The 22,144-nt window shown below is 36.2% G+C and overlaps 1 protein-coding gene across 13 annotated transcripts in view; it reads right to left on the bottom strand.

Annotated features, from left to right (window-relative positions):
* Bltp1 (bridge-like lipid transfer protein family member 1) overlaps window positions 1–20,162 on the bottom strand; it is a 198,630-nt gene extending 178,468 nt beyond the window's left edge. For 12 of the 13 annotated variants that reach the window (XM_076932298.1, XM_076932301.1, XM_076932305.1 and 9 more), the window contains exons 1-8: window positions 19,852–20,082; window positions 18,741–18,838; window positions 13,507–13,633; window positions 11,070–11,186; window positions 10,059–10,137; window positions 8,650–8,714; window positions 1,951–2,137; window positions 171–252 (exon numbers count right to left, since the gene is read on the bottom strand). In XM_076932298.1, coding sequence (XP_076788413.1) covers window positions 171–252; window positions 1,951–2,137; window positions 8,650–8,714; window positions 10,059–10,137; window positions 11,070–11,186; window positions 13,507–13,603 — 627 coding nt within the window. In that variant the 5' untranslated portion in view covers window positions 13,604–13,633; window positions 18,741–18,838; window positions 19,852–20,082. Of the gene's footprint in view, window positions 1–170; window positions 253–1,950; window positions 2,138–8,649; window positions 8,715–10,058; window positions 10,138–11,069; window positions 11,187–13,506; window positions 13,634–18,740; window positions 18,839–19,851 lie in introns of all 13 variants that reach the window. The other variant, XM_076932299.1, reaches the window with a different exon arrangement.
* Window positions 20,163–22,144: the final 1,982 nt, after the last annotated feature.

Genomic DNA, 22,144 nt, shown 5'->3' with positions numbered 1-22,144 from the left:
TAGTGAGTATCCGAATGTAGAGCTGTGTTGAAACAGTTCGTTCACACGTTACAGAAACAGCAACTAAAGTGTACAAACAATTGCTGTCTTTTCTTACATGAACTTTGAATTGCAAAAATAAGTTCTATGTGTTAATCCGCCAAACATTAACTCAAACATAATTGACTTACTGTGCTCACATTGACCTTAATGACTGGAATAAGTGATCTCCATGAAGATGTGGGGTCTTGAGATTCTGTTTTTACTTTAACTCTGATGAAAAAAATAAACTGACATGAAGAAAAACGTAAATACTTGAGAGTACAAAATTAAACTGCCTCACATCATACATCACTAATGACAGCTGCATTTTCCAAATACACATTCAAGTACACAAAACACGATCATGTGAAGACATGGTACTATCCCTAAGAGTATCTCTTAGCATGTACCTCTTCATTCTAGTTTATTTTCGAAGCTACAGTGAAAATCTACCTTTCTAGAATGGCACTCTAGAGTAGAACATTACACCATTACTGTACCCATTCCATCACCCAACTTTATAACACAACTAAGTTATTACAGCAACGAGGGGACCTGTGCCCTCAAGATGTAAGTCAGAGTGGCCCTCATCACCTCTGGCCCCTGGGAACCACAATTCCAACTGTTTCTCTGAGTTTAAGACTCCGAGCAGAGGGAGCCTAGGCTGTTGGCTTTCTTTTCTCTACTTATTTTTAAAGAGTATTTTATTAGTTCTTTGGGAGTTTCTTTTTATGTTTTATTTTTTTAAGAAAGGGTCTCACTATTACCTGATCCAAAGCTCACATTTTTCTCTATACCTAGCTGAGAAAAAAAAAAATTTAACTCTACATGTAAACAAGATTATGTTAGATTTGCCTTTCTAGCCCTGGCTTGTTTTATCATATCCATTTTGTTGCAAATGACAAGATTTCCTTTTCTAAAAAAATCAGAGCAATATTTCATACAGTGGAACATCTTTCAGATTAAAAAATAAATACAAATAAAAGGAGAGTGTCTCTAAAACCTAACAAGTTAAAATTAAAAGGAGCTGCATTTGAAAATAGTTTGACAAAAAAAAAACCTCTTGAATAAAATTTTTAATTTAAGAAACTTTATTCTCACTATAAGGGTATATGAGTCATTTCATTTACTAATAACTAATTATGGCTTATTTTCCAAGACTCATACTAAATTACTATGCATTGAACATTGTGCTGACTCTGAATATTATTTTAAGTATCTTCTTAAAGTTTTATCTGTCTTTCTACAATAGACTTTCTTTTCTCTGTTCCTGTTCTGACTCTCACACTTTAACAACATATATATAAACAAAGATAAGTGATGGTGACACACATTTTTAAAGCAAATAGAGTATATTCTATTTTCCTTTATAAAATTGTTAAATGTTTACAATATAGAGATAAAGAAAGATCGTAACATATATTTTCAAATAAATAGCAGAGCACAGGCTGGGGATTAGCAAGTGGTAGAGTGCTCACATAGCATGACCAAGGCCCTGGGTAATCCCCAGCACCGAGAGAGAGAGAGAGAGAGAGAGAGAGAGAGAGAGAGAGAGAGAGAGAGAGAGACAGAGAGAGAGAGAGAGAAGCAAAGCAAAGAAAATGACATTAGAACAAGAGGCCACACATGATTTTCATAAATACAATATTAACCTGTGTACTTCAAATACATAACTATGGTATACATTTATGTACACATATTAAAATAATAAAAGGCAAATTAATAACTGTCTGAATATGGAGAAAAGTAACATGAAGAAAAAAGCTAGGGCTTTTTATATAAACTAATCTTGCATTACTTTAATTTTTGAAAGATTATATAGCTATATAAAACACAGGTTAGATTCTGTTTAGGTGAAAAATATTAATGACATTCTACTAAAAAGGTTTAAATATCAGAAATTTATTAGATTCAAGTATGACACTGAACCTTTCAATTTTGGATTGCGTTCTTGTTCTTCCATTTTCCCGGGTTTTATCATCATCTTTTTTGGGTGGAATTATAGTTGGTTCCAAACCAAACAACTCTTGAAGGCGTCCATAAAGATCAGACCGATTGTAGACATGAAATTCAAAGTCATTAACTGTGATATATAATCTGGTTTCTGCCTTTGGATCTAAAGATACAAGTTACAAAAAAAAAAAAAAAAAAAAGAATAAAACAAAGAGAGTAATGGAAAGAAAGGCTTTAGTCAACTTTCAAGAATGTTAATCACAATATTTTTTTGTCAAAACGTGTTTCACAAAGTAAAATGAACCAACTTATAAGAGAAAGGACATTAGTTTCTATGGAAAAACTTTCAAGTCATGGGCATATCAACCACATAAGGAAAAACTTACCAAAGATTTCTTTATTTCTAAAATAAAATGTTACATTTTCTTAACATCTTTCGTAACCTAGTATATTTTTTTACTTCCATCTAAAAGATTATATTGCATATTCTTTAAGATTTAGATAATCAGTTAAAAAAAACTTTCATTTTTAAAAATAAGTGAAAAAATACTAACTTTAATCTCAGTAGTTGATAGTTCATAAAATATTAAAAACTATAAGCAAATATAAATTTTTAACTAACAAAATGCATTGCCATTCAATTTTTTAAAGAAACTAAGAAAAACAAATCATAAACATTTATTTTTAGCATAATAATCCTGTTAGTTCAATCTTGAGGTATTTTCTCATTACTTTCTAGGACAATTGGTGGAAGTGGAATACATTCAGTCCAAAAAAAAAAAAAAAAGCAATGGTACTAAAATAAAGAAAATATATATTAATTCCAAGTACTTGATGCCCATGAACTGTAACTTCCTGTTATTTTAGTAGTTCTTTGACCTGGATTCTCTGCTGTTTCTCCAGGTTTACCACTACTAAGAGCTACGACAATCCCTATTACATCAACTAGTCCATCATTCTACCTTACTGTGTATAAAGTTCTTAAAAGCAGATGATAAACAGGCAGTGTTTTATTAATATACATAAAGTACCACAATTCTTGAAACCAGTAACTAAAATTACCCATTTTAAACAAGTACATAAAATTCAATCATGCATCAGGTTTAAACCTGTGCTTCGTAATCAACAATGGTTCCCAGGACTCCAAGGTCAAAGGGCAAATGGCAGCACTCAATGTGTCTGACTTCTCTGAAATGAGATTTTACCAACAGCTGATTTTTCTACCCAAGCCCAATACACAGTGTTCTTCATCAACAGAAAGCCGGTCTTTTCCATTGCTAATGCTCAAAAGCTTTGACTGCTCTTTCATGTCTGCTTTTCTTCAAACATTCAGAGTCCAACCCCTGTTTAATGCTCTGGCTCAAGTCACCATCACTTTCCACTTCCTGTAACAGTCTCTGCTTCTGCTGTGTTCTTCCTCATGCCTGTGCTTAACACACTAACCAGATTACTTAAAACTCAACACATTTCACTATCTTCTCTAATTTTCTAATGCCTTCCTATTTCAATCAGAAAAATAATATGGCCTTTGAAATATGTAAGTTCTACACAATCTACACTGTCACCTGATAATTCTGCTTTCTACCCTAACTCCAAGTAAACTGGCCCAGTGGTGTTGGCTTTGAGAGAGGAACAGAAGAACTGCAGAAAGCTCTCCCTGAGACGCTGACAGTCATGCACTTTGTTACTTGCTGAATTGTTCTCTTTAACTCTCCTCTGCCAATGCAGGCTCTCCAGAATTCCCAGGAGCAACATCACCAAAAAGTCCTCAAATTTCAGCTGGCCATGCTTTTATACTATTTTTCTCCTCAATGTATTTTTCTCATTACTTGCTGATTATCTGAATCTTCACAACAAGAATGGAGGAAGCTCAGTCAACAATGGGACCATTTTTGCTGATTAATTGCCTAGAAGAATGCTATACAGAAGAGCTCATTTGTACAAAAACAAACAAACAATAAATAGATAAAGCAAAGCATCTTCCTAATGAGTCATACTTCTAGAAAAGCAAAAATCTACAATGAGATCTTACACTGTTTAAATATTTAGTAAGTGCAAACATAATAAATATAAAGAAGAACATTTTTATAATCTCACATAGAGCAGTACGAGTAGAAATTATTATACAATTTTTCAAGTCATAAACAACTCAACTCAAAACTCACTAAGGCACCTGCCTTCAAATTTAATTGACCTAGCCGTTTAGTAACGACCCTTCAGCCCGTGTCCTGAGCATTCGGTTTATGCTATAAAGGCAACAAGGATTTGTCCTAGTGGGATCAGCAGTAATGAATAAACAAATGAGGACTGCATAAAGTGAAGCAGGACTACCCTCAACTTTATCTCTACCATGCAGAATATTCAGAAGATCCTCTCCTTTCAATAAAGCTATATGATAACACACCTGCATTAAGGTATTGTAGATGCCAAGGTATACAAATAAATGTATTAATTTCAAAACATATTTGACAACCCTCGTAAATTCTAAGCACTCAATACCAAACACTGCAAGAGCCCCTAATTCCTTCTTCCACTTCCTGGTTGTTTACACTGTTCATTACTGCCTCTCCTGCTAGAAAAAAATGCTTGCTCATCAGGTTCACTATAGTATCACTGGCATCTACCATATGCCCAGACCATAGGCAGGAACCCAACTCATACTTGAATCATTGTACAAAAATAGTAATGGGTCTAAATTTTAAATGACTGAATAAAATTTAGGCCATATTGAACAATTATCAGCCTAGAGATTATCTCTTCCTTCTAAAAATCACTTTTGAGAAGTATCACATAGCAACTTTTTAAAGTTTGTAAAAGCACATTTTTACCTAATTTTTTTTAAAGAAACATTTAGCTGAGTTCACATCCTACTTTTTTCTGTGCCCTAGTGTTTCTATATGTTTTGCCTGCACTGACAATATTTCAGCCAGAGTTCTAACAGTAAATCAAATTTTTCTAAACCTGACTGATTGATTGATTGATTGATTGATTGATATCCATACTTATAACCTGTAGTTCGTCAGGGTTTCTGTCATTATTTTCTATCAATGTCACCAGCCTGCTATAATTCTCTGAAGTAGTTTTTAGATATGCCATGTGATACAGACTCATGTGGTGTTTTGCTAAGACGGACTAACATGGTATTTTGTTAAGACAGATTCATGTAGTATTTTGCTGAGGCAAGACCCGTGGGAGGACACATGATGTTTAGAGAGAGTACAAATAGGACTCAATAGGCAGTGACGGCAAGCTTGCATACCTAGCTTTGCATTGGTCTAGCATCTTCATCTTTGCTGAAATTTGCTTTGTTGAAAGAGGCACAACCAAAAACTTCTCCTGGCATCCTGGCCGGTCCTAGTCGATCCCTCTGACTCATGCCTACTCGGCCTATTTGGCTGATTCAGCCGAGGCCTGGCAGTTTGTGTTTGGTATCCTGACACTACTAAACTGGACTGCTGGTATTCTGACAAATGTATCCACCCTAAGGAACTACTTTTAAACAGGTTCACATCCCCTTATCCTATTTACCATCTTTTTTCCACGTTTTTCCCCCAATGGTGGGATGGGGGGAGGGGGTTTGAAGCATTTGAGAACCCTTATTAAAAGTAGGTTTTAAAAAATCTAAGCGTAAAATTCCCAGAAGTACTCTATACAGCAAAACTCATTCCTCCATCCTTCATCCTTACCCCAATACATATGTAGAGACAAGTGTCCTAAAAGCACATCCATAGAGATAGAGAAACAATTAATAGTACACCTATTAAAGAGACAGATACACAAAGATGTATATCCCACACAGGAGTACTCACACAGAGACTTAGAAGTATGCAAAGACAAGCACTCACAGGCACATACTCTGGGGCCATACATGCATGACTACAACTACTAAAACAATGACAAATGTCCTTCTACGGACATCTATCTATTGCAAAGAACTAATTTTATAACCTAGAGAATATTTTATACCAAATTCTATGGCTAAAAGCATTAAATATGTCTGTCTCTGTCCCTCCCTCTCTTTCTTTTTCTTTTTCTTTTTTTCTTTCTTGGAAGATCTTGAAAAAACAAAGAATTTCAATGTGTTAATGGCTAAAATTACTCCAACCAACATCTACAGCAATAAATTTGTGGACCTGAACACCACTCTTTTCTTCCAATCAAACAATTCTAATGAAAATCTTGGTCCTGCCAAGAGACTGTCTTTATCTCCTTGGAAGTCTGCATAGCTCCCACTGTTTTCAGGCCCATGCTCCAGCCAGCCTAAGTTTTCCAACAAGAAATCAGAACCATCTATACTGAATAGATAATTGTCAAAACACATGAATCTGCCCTTAAATCAGCAAGAAACAATATCTCAGTTATAAAGTCCTTCTAGGAATGTAAATATAGTCACTATTATGTTATAAGTACATAATCTACAAGAGTGCTTTGATTTTGTCAATGCTATGTTCCAGCATATGACTATTCTATGTACTTTACTCTAAAACTCTGATCCCAAATCATAAAAGAATAATATACACAGATTGAACAGTGCATTCTCATTGCTATTTCACATCTTTACCTTTGACAGGTATGATTATGAGCACACTGCTAAGAACATTAGCTTCCAAATTAGAGAATTCCCTTAAAAGGTGCATAGAATATATAATAAGCTCATAGCTCTCAGTAGTAAAAATGAAATTCTTTCTCTAAGACCCAATGAAGACAAGAATATCCACCCTCATGTCATTTCAAATTGGTGTAACTTTGTCTAAGTATTTAGCCAAGAGAAATCAATACAGCATGAATAGAAAAGGAAGACATCAAACCGTTTGCTGACAACATGATCTTTTAGTTAGAAAATCCTCAATATTCTAACAGAAACTCTTAAAACTGAAAAAGTGAACTCAGCAAAGTTACAATATTAAAAATGATCAACACACAAAAATCATTAACATTTCTCCACACTAATAGCAAGTTTTCAAGAGAACAATCTCAACAGTAGTTACCAAATATAAGAATAAAAAGTATTTAAGATTAAATTAACCAAAGGAATTAAAGTCCTAGCCACTTAAAACTGTAAAACATGAAGGAAAGAAACTAAATGTTAGAAGAAAACATATTTCATATTCATGAGCTAGAATACTGCTAAAATTTTACTAATGAAAGTCATCTACAAAGTCAATGTAGTCACCTCAAAATTCCAATTTTTTTCATAACTATGGTGGTTTGAATGAGAATGGCCCCCAGTAGGCTCATAAATTTGCATACTTGTTTACCAAAAAAAGGCACTATTTGAAAGGATAAGGAAGTGAACACTGTTGGAGGAAATATGTCACTGGCTTTGAAGGTTCAAAAAGTCTCTTCCAAGGCCAGAGTCCCTCTCTTCCTGCTGCCTGTGGATCTGGATGTAGAACTCTAGCTCCTTCTCCAACACTAGGTCTACAGGCATGACACCATACTCCCTGGCATGAAGACAATGGACTAAGCCTCAGACAATGTAAGCAAGCCTCAGTTAAATGCTTCCCATTTTAAGTGTTGTTGAGGTCACTGAGTCTCCTCACAGCAAGAGACCACTGATCAAGATAGCAGCTAAAGGGAAAATAATCCTAAAATTTATGTGCAACTACAGAAGAACCAAAAGAAATCATGAGCACAAAAACACAGCTCTAAACTCTAACCCCAAATCAGGAAAGATAGGTCATGTATTCATTGTTAAACTATATAAAAAGTGGCTGCCACTAAAACAGCACAATACTGATGCAAAGGAGAAAAATGGAGCACAGAACACAAGGGAATCTAGAAATGAACCCAAGAACTTGGGAAAACAAGTCTCTTTAATAAATGGTATTGATAAACATAAATCCATATCAGTATCTCATCTCAAAACCATATATAAATATCAAGTAAAAATGGCTTAAAAACTTGTGAAGGTCCAATTCATAAAACTACCAGGAAAAAAATAACAAAAGAGTAATAACTAAATGTCACCATGGTCCACGTACTGATATTTAGGCTTGACCCAAAAAAAGACCAGTGAGATTATGTCAAAATAAAAGTATATTCATACCAAAGGAAATAGTTAACAGAAATACAACTATCCATTTGGGGATAAATATTTTCAAACCATACAACTAATAAAAAAAAAAAAAAGTTCTTTGATAAAGATGATACACGAAATATTTAGGGAATTCAAACTACTCCAGAGGAAGAAAACAACTGTTTAAGAAATGAACAAGAAGCCTAATATTTCTCAGAAGAAGCCATATGAATGCTAATATACAAGTAATTAACACCACTAATCATATGAGGCGTGGTGGCACATACTTTTAGTCCAGCTACTAGAGAGGCTGAAACACAAGGATCTCTTGAGTCCAGGAATTCAAGACCAAGCTGGGTAACATAGCAAGTATGAATAAAGAGAAGCTAAAGAATGTGGAGTCTTAGAAAAATTAGAGTGGTAGGAAGCCATTTTATTCAGACTATGGTTAGGTCTACATACTCAACAGATGTTAGAAACATAGAGATAGATAAATAATATGATAAAATAAAAAATTAACTTAAGCAGACATAAAATCAGAGCTGTGTAAATACCAAGTTATTAAAAATGATAATGTGAAACATTTAAATACATATAAAGAAAAATTCTGATTATATGATCAAATACCTTTGATACATGTAAAAATAAGAACTTACCATGTTGTTTCTGCTTTGGGTTATACATTTTCCACCACCGAAAAATGATAAATCCATCCTGAATCCTGAGGGAAGACAGATTACAAAAAAAAGAAAACAATTTACCTACTCACTTTCTAAAACCCATGTTGGCTTCAAACTTGTTTTGAAGCCAGGAATGACTTTAAGCTTCTTTGAGATCATCCTGTCTCCACCTCCAAGTGTTGGGATCAAGGGCGTGGCCTACCACACCCAGCTCTACTCAACTCAGTTCTTGTTTCATTACCTTTCAATTAAAAAAGAGACCGCCTACATCCAAATTAGAAAGAAATACTGATCTAATTGATAAAAATTGTATAGACTCATCATGTAAAACATACATAAATTACTCAACTAACTCTAATTAGACAAAATGTAATGTTAGAATATATTTACAATAAAATGAAGTGCTAACAGAAAAATTTTATATTTTAAGAAATATTTTAAAGTATAAAGATTATTATTTTAATAGGCAAATATTAAAAAGGATACTAATAAACTCAAAGAAAACTTTCAAAGATACTCTTTCATATCTACCAATGACCTATGACTTCATGCCTTAAAAGAATTCACTTTCACTCTCAGCTTTGTAACTACTATTTTTACTTTGATTTAGAAGTAACTGTAGACGGCCACAGAAGTTGTTCCAAGTTTTAAATGAGGAAAAAACAATGCCAAATCATAGTACTTCTAAATTAATCCATCATTTTCTAAGCCTCAAGTTTTGACAAAACATAAAAATGAAGTAAGCGGCCAGGCAGTGGTGGCGCACGCCTTTAATCCCAGCACTTGGGAGGCAGAGGCAGGTGGATTTCTGAGTTCAAGGCCAGCCTGGTCTACAGAGTGAGTTCCAGGACAGCCAGGGCTACACAGAGAAACCCTGTCTCGAAAAAAAAAAAAAAGAAAGAAAGAAAGAAAAAAGAAATGAAGTAAGCTTTTCTTCAAAGCTTACATAAACACTTTAATTATGTTATTGTTTCCTGTTATATTCAGATTAGTTTTATATTCTCATAGTAAAATTATAGTTGCTAGCACATGCTCAATACTTGTATATGCTTACCTTGAATAAGGAGCTAATTAATAAGAACTACCAATATTTCTAACATTTATTTCATGTAACAACCACTGAAATGGTCAGGTAATTCAATGGTTCGATTTTTCAGCTACAAATCAAATGAAATTACTCATTTCTATAAACTGCTAGCTAAGAAACTTTTTGCTGGTTTAAATAAACTAAACCAAATTAACTTACTGGTAAAAATAATTTTTAAACATTACTGAAAAAAAACAACTTTTAATTTATGGCTCATTTGAATATATAAGTCATATTAAATAAAATCATTTTTATAATATTTCACATTTGTTTGGGTCTCTTTTCACTTTTTCATTACCTAATAGACATGTCTTCTGTAATGTAATATATTTCACGAACCATGACTTTTCCAGAAAGAACAGAGAAAGAAAAGGAACCTGTTAAAAAAAAAAAAGTGGTAATTAACTATAGCAATTCTTTTAATGCACAGTAGAGGATTAAGAACTTAGACGAATCTTAGCGTTTAATAAATAATTAATCTTTTCCCATTCTCTTCTCCATATAGTTGCAATTGTTATAAACTGCTCATCTTTTTATCTCCAATGAAAATAAAAGGATCAAACCACTCTGGACAGAACTACTAAGTAACCATAATATGTAACTGCTTCATATGAGTAAATCATTTAATTATAAACAGCTACTACACATACCCAAACAGTATCTAATTCATCATCTTTCTCCATTTACCTGTCCTCATAGGTCATTTTCCCTAATTAATAGAAGATAATTTATGTTTCAGAGAAGACTTTCTTTTGCTCATTAAGAAGCATTTGAATGAGGACTGGGAGGGGCTCTATCCAGCCACCTCACTGCCCATTCTGCCTAATAACCATTAGGCTTCTCAAGGAACCTAGCAAATTTCCATCCACTTGGAAATTTTCTCCTGATAGTTAAACTGACTACAACTGGCCACAAAATTATACCACCTTACAGATTTGTAAAGTATCAACCTTATAAATAGGGGGTGAAAGTCTATACAAAATATTCAAAGTCAATGCAGATTCTAAGAAAACTTTGATTTAGGTATTTTAAGTTTCTCAAAAATTTTTTAATAAGTATATTTTATTTTTAAAAAAGGAGAAGAAGAAGAAGAAATACATTAAGCAGTAAGAATAGGGTAAAAATAACCAAATGGCAGCTCATTTCTAAGGAATATTACAAGAAAGGCTGATACACTGATTACTTCAAACACACAGACCAAAAATAATGTTCTAAAGCTACTATTTGTTTATAAAATATAAATTTATAGTATGTTATAATATGTAACATCTTATAATTACATAGAAGAAACAGTGTTATACACACTTACCAATATGGATATAGCCATGTTTATACAATCTGTTAAGAACCAGTGTTAAAATAAGACCAACATTCCGAGAATTATAGTACGTGAGATATATAATCCATCCACAAGACAAAATGGTAGCTGTTGAGAGAGGAAAACAAGTCAGCAAAAATAAGACTTACTTCCATATAGTAATCTGTACTCTGACAATGCTTGCAATTTTAAAATCATGGGTTACTTCTTTCTTATTGTTTTTCCTAGTTACTTGCCAAACAATAAAAAAATAATTAAAAATTTTAAAATGTAGGTTCTAATCAGATTAAAGTGCAGTGTTTTGAGAAGTTGAAGGCATTGCTCCACGCCTCCATCTTCAATTTTGATTAAAAAAACCTAAAATAAGGAGTTATTCTGACAGGTATTTGCCTTTATGTGTAAAGTGAGTGGTGCTTCACTCCTACAGCCTTCAACAGTCTTTCTTTGTCCTGTACACCATCTACTCCCTCTTCTCTGTCCATGATTCCCAGATGGATTCATCGAATGGTATTCCATAAATCCTGTCTGTTCTGTTTGTACTCTCTTACTATTTCACCTTCATTATTCTCTGAATATTCTAATTCATCTATCATATCTTCAAGCCCTGGAATTCACTTTTCATTTGATCTATTTCTTTTATTGGTGACTTTCTCTAAGTTTATTTTTGATATATTGGCATTTTCATTTCCAAATTTTCAAACTGATTTATTTTCAGCACTTCTAATGTCTCTATTGATCACCTCTTTTTATCTCTACATTGACATGTTTATTCCATTCAATTGTTTGTACTCTTTGAATTTGTTCATTTTATTCATGACCTACCCTTTCACTGAACATTCTTTATTATTCTTTTTGACTTCCTTGAGATTTCATCTAATTTGCTCTCATTGGAGTCTCCTGCTATCTAATTAGAAATTTTCAAATGCATAGTGCAACCTTGCTTTTTTATGTTTCTTGCAGTTCTGTGTTAGAATATAAACATCTGAGATTAAGTAATTTTTAATCACCTACATTTTTTTCAATGCTAGTGTGTACAGTGTTCAAGTGGTACAAAGTTGTAATATGGTTAAGGTGTCATTTTCCCCACTGGACTTGACTCAACTCTGAGAACAAACCACTACTTATTGCAAGACAGGTCTATTATGAAAACAGAATAATCTTTAAACAGTTGCCCCCAATCCTAATAATTTTGCATGATTACAAAAACACAGTGTGCAACAAGGCAGTAGTTACTAACAGTGATAGAAAAAGCAAAGTAAAACTTTGTATTAGAGCAACAGACAGAAAGCAAACAAAAGGATGTAACAGTAAAGGTAAAGGGAAGAAATAAGGCAGCTCCATGTATAGTAAAACAAAGAGAGAAAGAGGTAAAGAAATGTGATCAAACAGCTGAAAAACACCCCAGTGCTTGGGAAACTGAAGCAGGAAGACCCACAAATCCTGGTCAATCTGTATTCTTTTTTTTTTCTTTCTTTCTGTTTTTGTTTGTTTGTTTGGAGGAGTTTTTGGTTTTTTTAATTTATTTTTTATTGTATATTTTATTTACATTTCAGATGCCATCCCCTTTCCCCATTTCCCCTCCCTAGAAAACCCCTATCCCATGCCCCCTTCTCCTTTTTGCTTTTATACAATTTTTTTAATGTTAATCAAAGGCTTTATAAGTTTGGTAATGCTCAATATCAATCAGAAGTGTAACCTAATACCCAACCTAGATATATATCAACTATCTTTAACTGGCGGAGACATGTGAACATCCACCTCCATGACACCCCCCCCCCTTTCTCTCTCTCATCACCTAGCTCCTCCTCTCCTTCTCCTCCTCTTCCTCTCCTTACTCCTCTCACCTTAGCTCCTCCTACATATCACCCTTCCTGTTAAAATAAAACTTTTCTCTCAAAATACAATTAGAACATAACTATACCAATTTGTGTCAGTAAAGTACAAGATAGACCTAATACCCAGTCCCTCATTTTGTTGACTAACCAGAACCTCTGTCATCTCTCCTAACTAAAAGACTAAGTTCTGAACCTGGAACACAATGCCACCTCCCTCAAACCCCAACAGGCCCAAAGACTTGTTTTCTAATTTTTTTGTTCTTTCACTACTGAAGCTAATGTTTTTCTTCCATCCATGGCTTATTGAATGGCTGCATTCCAGCCACACCCAGTTTATTCCCCAAAGATTCTAACACCATCTCCTTTCCTCTCAGTAATGAACTGCCCTGTGAAGCAGAAGCCTGCTGCAAGGAGCCAGTAAGGACAAATGGCTCGGTGCAAGGGACACGTAAGCAAACAGTCAAAGGACATACATAAAAATCTCCTTTCCAAAAGATAAATGGATGACGCTACTATAGCATTCCAGGTTCAGTCAGCCACTGCCGAAGATCTGGCAGTTGTTAATACATTCAGAAAACACATATTCTACTTACCAACAAGAAGCCAAACAACATTGGAATTGTGTTCTGTAAGAAAATCTTCTAATTGAGTGATACTGGGGACAATGCTGTCATTCTTCCTTTGATCCATTATTGATGGTTTTCCAGAACATCTAAAGGCCTAAAGAAGATTAACAAACTTGAAGTCAAAGATTTATAAAACTGCAACAAAAATCATGTAAAGGAATAAAACATGAGTTAACAAGGCTAAGTCACCTATTTCTTTCACTGGGAATGCAAGTAAACAACAAATGAAATGTGTACATATTTCCATCTAAATATAAGTCCATGGTTCACATTAGTAATGTCTTGATTTTATCATTCAGAGCAGGCAAATCTCTGGGAGCTCAAGGCAAACCTGGGCTACCAGGGTAGCCAGAATTACATAGAGATACACTGTCTCAAGGGGAAAAAAAAAAAAAAAAAAAGGAGTAGTTACTAAGAGAAGCATGATTACTATTAAAGCTCAAAATAAAAGCCTATTTCAGTATGGAATATTAAGCATCTACAGAATTACTCATCTAGATTTTCCCCAAAAGTTGCCACTTAATAATATATGTATATATTAAATTAGATAAGTCTTCATAATGTCCATCACTTCTCTGAAATTTTCCAATATTTGACAAGATTTCCTAGTCAAGTTCATTCTAGGTAGCTTGTGAATAGTTAAATGATCTCTTGCCTTCAGATATTCAGAATAAATTATAATAAAATGTCAAACTATGAACAGATGTGGCCAATTGTGCAGATAAATATGTATATGGATATATAGGCATAATGGTTTGAATAAGATGGCTCCACAGGCTCATATACGTGAATGGTTAGTCAGCAAGGAGTGGAACTCCTTGACAGGATTAGAATAATTAGGAAGTGTGGACTTGCTTGCCATAATGACAGACTAAATCTCTGATACTGTAATCAAGTACCCAATTAAATGATTTATTTTATAAGAACTGCTTTAGTCATGATGTCTCTTAATAGTAATATTAGGTGTCTCCTAAGACAATATGTATATTCACTAAAGTAGCATAATTATGATTATATACATACAAAGAATGAAAAATAAAGTTCTTATGTTATAATTAAAACACAAGAGAAGCATTTCCCTTTTAGTACAGTATTCACACAAGTCCACTTACAGCAAAAAGTATCCAGTAATAATCCAATTTAAAAAAATAATTCAAAGAAATGGGGGAAAAGAATCATAAAAAGAACTACATTGTTAATATTCCTTTTATCAAGTAGCACAGGTAAGTCTGGGGGAAAAAATGACAGTAAATCTTTTCAAAATGGACAAAGAATGATGAAGAAAACTTTTTCATTGGAATTCAATAAATATGACTTGTCAACTTTCTAAATATACTGTTTGTTCACTATGACTCTCACTTTGAGGATCACAACAAACCAAATTTTCCAAGTGTGTATATGTGTGTGTATACGTGTGTGTGTTTTGAAATATTAGTATAGCATGAAGAAGTAAGCATCTCTTAAAGTAAAATGGGGGGAAGTACAGAACAATAGATAGTGACAATGCTATAAAACAGCAGAAAAGCTAGAGAAAATAATGCAGAAAGGGCTTTTACACTTACATTTTTTCCCACCATTTACAAACTGAGTAAGACATGTTCTTATATTTCTCAAAGCACTGCAAAGTCTGTCACCAGCTTAAATTTTAGAAGGGATCACTTTATAGCACATGAATATTCTCTTTCATCTTTTTTTGTTCAACAATTTTTTAAATTTAAATAGGAGACACACACTATGAAAAGACCTATAGTTTAAAAAAAAAAAAAAAAAAAAAAGAACAAATGTGTGAAGACACACAATTGATACCCAAAGGAAGAAAAAAGACCAAGAACATACATAGCCACAGTAATGCCAGTAATATATTAACAGAATTGATGTTAATATAATTACTCCTATAATCTTACTTCCTCTGGTAGCTAAGCCTAAAGGAGCCTGAATTTAAGGCCAGTAAAATGTGTCTCAAGACAAAGATACAAATAAATATCCACATATTTTATAATGAATTAAATGTGATAAAATGGCATGTACCTATTTATGCTAATTTTTATCATCTTAGAGATGTCAGATGATTATATACTCAAGGAGACAGAGTCTACTACTGACAATAACTGAGAGATATGTTCTGGCATTCAAATCTTCACATAAAAAACACTCTGTTTCTAATCAAATCCAAAAAGTAATGACCTATCCACAAAAGAACATAGAATCCTCATCAAAAATCACCACTATCTACCACTATAGCAACTCATTATTCTTGGTGTTGAGGCTGCAAAGGCCTAAGTCCACAGCATCAGTATCTACCAGCATTCTCCTCAATAGAAGATTAATGTAAAATGTCTAAGAAAAAACATCAGACAAAAATCCAATGTTAAAAACCCATCTTGAGCTAGTAAAGACCTTTGTAATATTTCGAATGAGAATGACCTCCATAGGCTCTTATGTTTAACTACTTGGTCCCCAGTTGGTGGAGTTGTTAGGGAAAGACTTGGGATGTGTGTCACTGGGGAAGAGCTCTGTGGTTTCAAAAAACAAAACAAAACAAAACCACATCATTGCCAGTGTGCCCCTCTCTGCCTCCTGCTTGTGGGTCTGTGAGCTCTCGGCTGCTGCTCCAGCCATTTATTCTCATGCTTTTGCTCTGTCTTCATACTAACCACCCAAACTAACCCTCTGGATCCATAAGCCAATTAAAGTCTTCCTTTTATAAGTTGCTTTGGTCATGATGTATTTATCATAGCAATAGAAAAAAAAAAAAAAAAAAACCAGTATAGCAGCTGGTCTCAGGAAATGAGCTATTGCTGTGACAAGCCTGACCATGCCATGCCATTTTGTTGTTGTTGTTGTTCTCGTTTTGGGAAAATGTGGAAGACTTCAGGACTTTGGATGAGAAAACCAGTTGAATGCTGTAAGCAAAGCTTAAGATCCTACTCTCTAAGTAGGAGCATAAAACGAAGACAGAAGCACTGAGAGAAATGTGGATTATAGAGGCCCAGCTTAAGAGGTTTTAGAGGGGGAAAAATATTAGCAACTCCTCTCAGACTATTTTCATGGAATTTTGGCAAATACATAAATACATATATACATACATACATAAATACATACATACATCATACATAATGTGGCTGCCTTTAAACCTTGTCCTAAAACTTTGCCTGAAACTAAGTTGAAAAGTAACAGACTGATTACTTTGGCAGTGAAGATTTCAAAACAGCCCAATATTGACTCTGTCACATAGTTATTAGTAATCACTCTTATGCAGGTCTATAATGAAAAAGAGCAAGTAGGGCAAATAGAAACACAAAATGTACAATATGAGTGGAAAAAAGTGCAGCAGGAAATTCAGTATTGGAAGCAAGGCTTGTTCTAAAAGAGATACAGAGATCAAGCACTGAAATAAAGGTTAGTACACTAAGGTAAGACCTCAGTCAACTAAGCCTCCAAGTTGTGAAAGACAACAAATTAAAGCTGTAGTAAATGTGAAGCCAGACTCCATCCCAAGTGAGCAGCAGAATGTGGAGTCATGAAGGATAAAAGAGTAAAGGGGTTATAGAAACTTCCTCAGTGGTTAAGAAAAACCACTGACAGCAGGCATGACAGGGAAGTCCCTGCATAGACACACTAAGAGGCCATTGCCTGAAGCTCTGCAATTTAGGCCAGAGTTGTAGGAGATCTCAAGATTTTAGAGGTGCCAGAGTCACGGGATCTGCCAGAGAGAACTGAACACAGGAAATGGAATCAGCCCAAGAATGAGGTGTGTATTGCAGGCAGAAAAGCAGGAAGCCCTTTGACATCAGACGTGGTGCTCCAGATTTGGGGTTTTCCCTACTGGATTTCAGTATTTCTTTTGGGCCAGCATTTCCTTACTATAGCCTATTCTTCCCCCCTTAAAATTGGAATCCATATTCTAAGCCATTGTATGTTGGAAATATTTAATTTGCTCTTTGATTTTACATAGGCTTTCAATTGAGAGATTGCTTTGAGTCCCAGAAGAGACTTAAAACTTTGAGTTTTTAAACAGTTTGAGGCCAAAAGGTATTTCTGAAATTGGATTAGATTATTATGCATTATGATATGGCCACAATTGATGGGGGCCAGGGAATGAAATGTAAAATCCCAGTTGGTGAAACTGTTTGGCAAGGATTAGGAGGTGTAGCCTTGGAGTAGGTGTGCCACTCCTAGTAGGCACTCTGCCTGCTGATTATGGATCAAGATGGAAGCTCTCGGCTGCTGTTCTAGCCATCTGCCACCATGCCTTTGCTCTACCATCACAGACTCTAACCCTCTAGGACCATAAGCCAAACTAAACTGTCTTTTATGTTGCCTTGGTCATGGTGTCATATCACAGCACTAGAAAGGAAACTAATACAGCCTTTAATAGGAGGAGCATACTCTGGCATAAGGTGATGGATCAAGGCAACAGAGTATCCACAGGAATTAAGGCTATGCAGCTCAGCTACATCTCACTGTACACCAACCGCTGCATGAAGAGAAGCTGGAAGCTAATATAAGAACCTACTGAGTAAACTTCATACAGCAAATGATTCAGGAGGAACAAAAGTGCTCCTTTTCTCTTCTACTACTTCATTCTTTACCAGGATTTCAATCTTTCCCAGAAGCTTAAAATGATGTCTGCTTTATAGTACTCTATAAATATCTATTAAATGAATTAAGTTACTTTTAATCATGTTTATCCATGTCTTTTGCTATGCTCTATAAAACCCATAATTTAAAAAAAAAAAGAAAAAAAAGAAAGAAAGAAAGAAAACACTTCAAGTTGGGTAACTGTTGCAAGCCTACACCAAGAAGCAGAGGCAGGAAGATCTCAAGCTCCAGGCAAGCCTTGGCTGCAGAGTTTTCTCTGTGCTTTAAAAGCAAATTACTACAGCAATGACAAACATACACAGAGAGAGACATAGAAATATTCTTTCTTAAGCCTTTTCTAAACGTGAGCAGATAACAGAGTAAGCAAAAGAGAAGCGTACTGGCACTTAGTAATGATCCCCTGGGCTTGCAAAAGTTATGCACTTGAGCAAATTATCAATCAGGTATCAGCAGTCCAAGATGCAAATGGAATGATCTGTGGGTCACGGATGAACTAAATCACAAATGAAGCATAAAGTTAACTTTTCTCTATCTGGGCTTTAATGAGAAATTAGATTTTTTTATATATATAAAAAAAAATCTTAGGCAAGAACACTTACACAAGTTTTTTTGTTTTATTTTGTTTAGTTTTTAATCTTCAATGTTGTTTGTCTTTCCTCTTCTGAAGGTCCTTCTGCAGTGCTTCATCTTAACAAGTCTGAAAAAAGCAGCATATCAACCAATCATAAAAGTTATCCTAACTTTGTTGGTAGTGTAGCCTTTTCAAATTAAATTATTTAAACACACCAGGAAACTCTTCAGTATCGGTCCAATATTACATCCCCTTGTAACAAGAACTCCTAGACCTCAAACAAGACTAAAATAATTTCAAAAACACTTTATATGTAAAAGGAACATAAGAGTCAGTCAAGTTGTACGTGTAAGGCACAGTTAAAAGTGCAGCCTTGAAAGAGTTTTTCTACTGACACCGAGTCTATGCTAGAAAGAGGTGTGCCTTTGTTTCCTTTCTACTCTGGGCACCTGGTACATTTTACGACAGAGCACTAGCCTTGGAAACTCTTAAGGCGTATGAGCAATAGGGTGGCATGTTGACTGAGGGGCTATAAAGTGAGAAAGTCAGGTTTGAAACAGTTCTGTTCCAAGGTTCTCAGCTACAAAGTGGGGAAAGACTTCACCTAATAGTACTGTTGCAAACTGTTTGAGCGCCTATTAAAATAGCACATAGCAGTCACTGTTAAGTCAAATATTCTGATTAATTCATCCACGTTCACACTTGCCAAGCTAAATCTGCTACATTTCCACGCACAGGATAAAAGCAGCAACACAAAACCACCTGAAACCTACTTTCTCAGTTCCAGAAACCCATGACTGCTCAGAGGAAATTTACAAGAATTCGTTCCCTTTAACAGACATCCCACTGTTAACACCAGAACCAATGGGGCAAGGAAGGAAGACAACTAAGATTCCCCGGATGGAATATAACCGTTCTGGACCTTCCTCTAGCCGGAGAGGTGTACACTCAGGTGTGCCCTACCGGAGACAGCCGAGCCATCCCGAGCGCTCGGCCCTGCCCACCCTGGCAGGTCCACGCGCGCCCTCCCGCAACCCTGGCACCCGGCTGTCAGGGCCTGCTAGGCCTCCACCTTAACCTCCGACCTCCGATCCCAGGCCCGCGCCACAGCCGCGACCCCGCAAACCTTCCAGACTCACCCGGAAAGGCGCTGCCCACCTCACCGCCTCCCAGGCATCACCGCGCGCAGCCTCTCCAGCTCCTCTCACCTGACAGCGCGGCAGCCCCAAGTCGGGACCTCCGCTGATGCCTACACCCTCAGCCTGAAGCAGGTCCAGCTCCGGCCGGCCACCTCGGACGCCCATGGGGCGGAGGAACGGAGCAGGGGCAGGAGCGGAGGCCAGCGGCACTGCAGCTGCGTCAACCGGCAGCGTCCCACGTCAAGGCGCCAGCGCCTCAGGGTACGCCACTCTGGCCCCGCCCAGGAACCGAGTTGGCCCCGCCCCTCACTGGCACGGAGCTGGAACGGAGAAGCAACGCCTGGGCCGGGGGCGGGGCCTGGACGAAGGGCGGAGCCTGGGCTTTGGAGGGCCGTGGGCAGAGGGACAGGGATTAGGCCCTAGGGATGAGACCTAGGTCAAGGGGCAAGGCCTTGAGCTTCAGGACCAAACTAAAGATTAAAGTTGAAACCTGTGCCTAGGGGCGAATCCTGCTTGACAAGAGAAAAGGCCTGAGCGGAGGGGCGGGGCCGTGTCCACAGGGTGTATCCCAGTTTGAGAGACAGAGGTCTCTATTGATTTGAAATCTACCTTGCTCCAGATTCCAAGTGGGGAGGTAAACATCGTCCTGATAATGTAGATGGTATAATCAACATAGGAAAAGGAAACCAGAAAAGAACAGTCAGGTAGCTGTGGCATGCATCTCACAGAAGATGCATTTGATGTGTGAAACGCTGACATAGTAAATCAACCAAGTACTTTATTATTCTAATAATGAACATGGTTTGTGCTCACCACTCTGAATACCATTTAGCAAGGCTAATAACTTTCTAAATTAAATGTATAGGATAGATACTTAACCAGAGTGTTTTTTATGCACAAATTGTGTAAAGCAAAGCATTCAACTGTCTTGGCTGCATTAAAGATTCCAGATGTCTTGGAGCAGAGTGGAATGTGCTTGTAAGACAATGGAAATGGAAACAGCAAGATCAAACTGTTGAGCAGGACTTAAGTACCACTCCCTTATCTTCCTTAAGTTCTACAAAGAGTATTCTTGCCCTCCCTTCTCTCCAATTACAAATTGAAAGCCTAAGGCTCAGGGAGTTGAAATACGTTGTTTAGAGAGCTAGGATTTGAACCCAAGCACATTGACTTCCAGTTCATTCTCTACACTACCTGGTAATATCTAAGACTCTGGTTCTAAGAGTTCAGGTCACTCAACATTTCCACAAGGGGGTGGGAGCATCTACTTTTAAACAGATGTGAAGCCAGATATAAGACTAAAAAAAATAAACAAAATCTTAGCACAAGTTCTTTGAACTAGAAGTAACTGAAATATGATTCAGTTCCCAGAAAACTAAACTGAAACTAAATTGCTCCAGAGATTAGAGGAAGATCTTAGGATGGCAAGGAGAGAAGTGTAATTCACTGCAGACTTCCTCTATTGTGAGTGAGGAACTGGAGAATCTGGACACTTATGTCTCTCCTTTCTTCTCATCCCCTTGACTAAAAGCCACGCAGAGCTACAGGTGTAAAAGAGATGACATCATCAAGATGAATTATTCATTGTGGAGCATTTCTATTCCAGTGGCCTCTAACCCTGAGAAAGTTCCTATGGCTCATGAAATTTACAAAGGGACACTTCCTGGTTACCGAACCTTTCTCCTGCTTTGACTTTTCACTGGCATGTCACCAAGGTAGAGATGTCAAAAAACAAAACAAAACAAACCTGCCTCCAGCAAATATAATCTAGCTGAACATAACTAATGCATGCATAGCATCCCAGCACACTGAAGGCTGAGGCAGAAAAATCCTGGGTTTGAGACCAACGGCAAAAGTTCTGGGCCAGCCTGAACTACATCAAAAGACCATACCTCAAAAAGTGAACAAAATAACAAAAAGAATTTATGAAAAGAAAAAAACAGCTAATGATGTTTTGTGTTATAACCTTTTACTTTGAAAGCACAGCCCATTCACAGGAAGTTGCGATGTCATACAAAATGGTCTTGGCTGCTTATCCACTCCCTCTGACAGGTCTGTCTTATATGAGTATAGTACAATATGAAAACATGTCTTAAGCTGGTATGATGTGTGTGCGGCTCTGTGCCACTTTGTCATGTCTAAGTTCATGTAACCGCCACTGCATGTCACACAGAGATTTCCTTCCTGCTGTTCTTTATGGTCATCCCCCACTCCTCTCCAAGGCTATCCCTAATCCCTGGTGTGCTGGATCGTTTTAGGTTAACCTGACACAAGGTAAAGTCATCCGAAAGTA

The sequence above is a fragment of the Arvicanthis niloticus genome, chromosome 4 (genome assembly GCF_011762505.2).
Source record: "Arvicanthis niloticus isolate mArvNil1 chromosome 4, mArvNil1.pat.X, whole genome shotgun sequence".
Lineage (NCBI taxonomy): Eukaryota > Metazoa > Chordata > Mammalia > Rodentia > Muridae > Arvicanthis > Arvicanthis niloticus.
The sequence above is the reverse complement of the archived record's forward strand: the minus strand, read 5'-3'. Positions and strand labels throughout refer to the sequence as shown.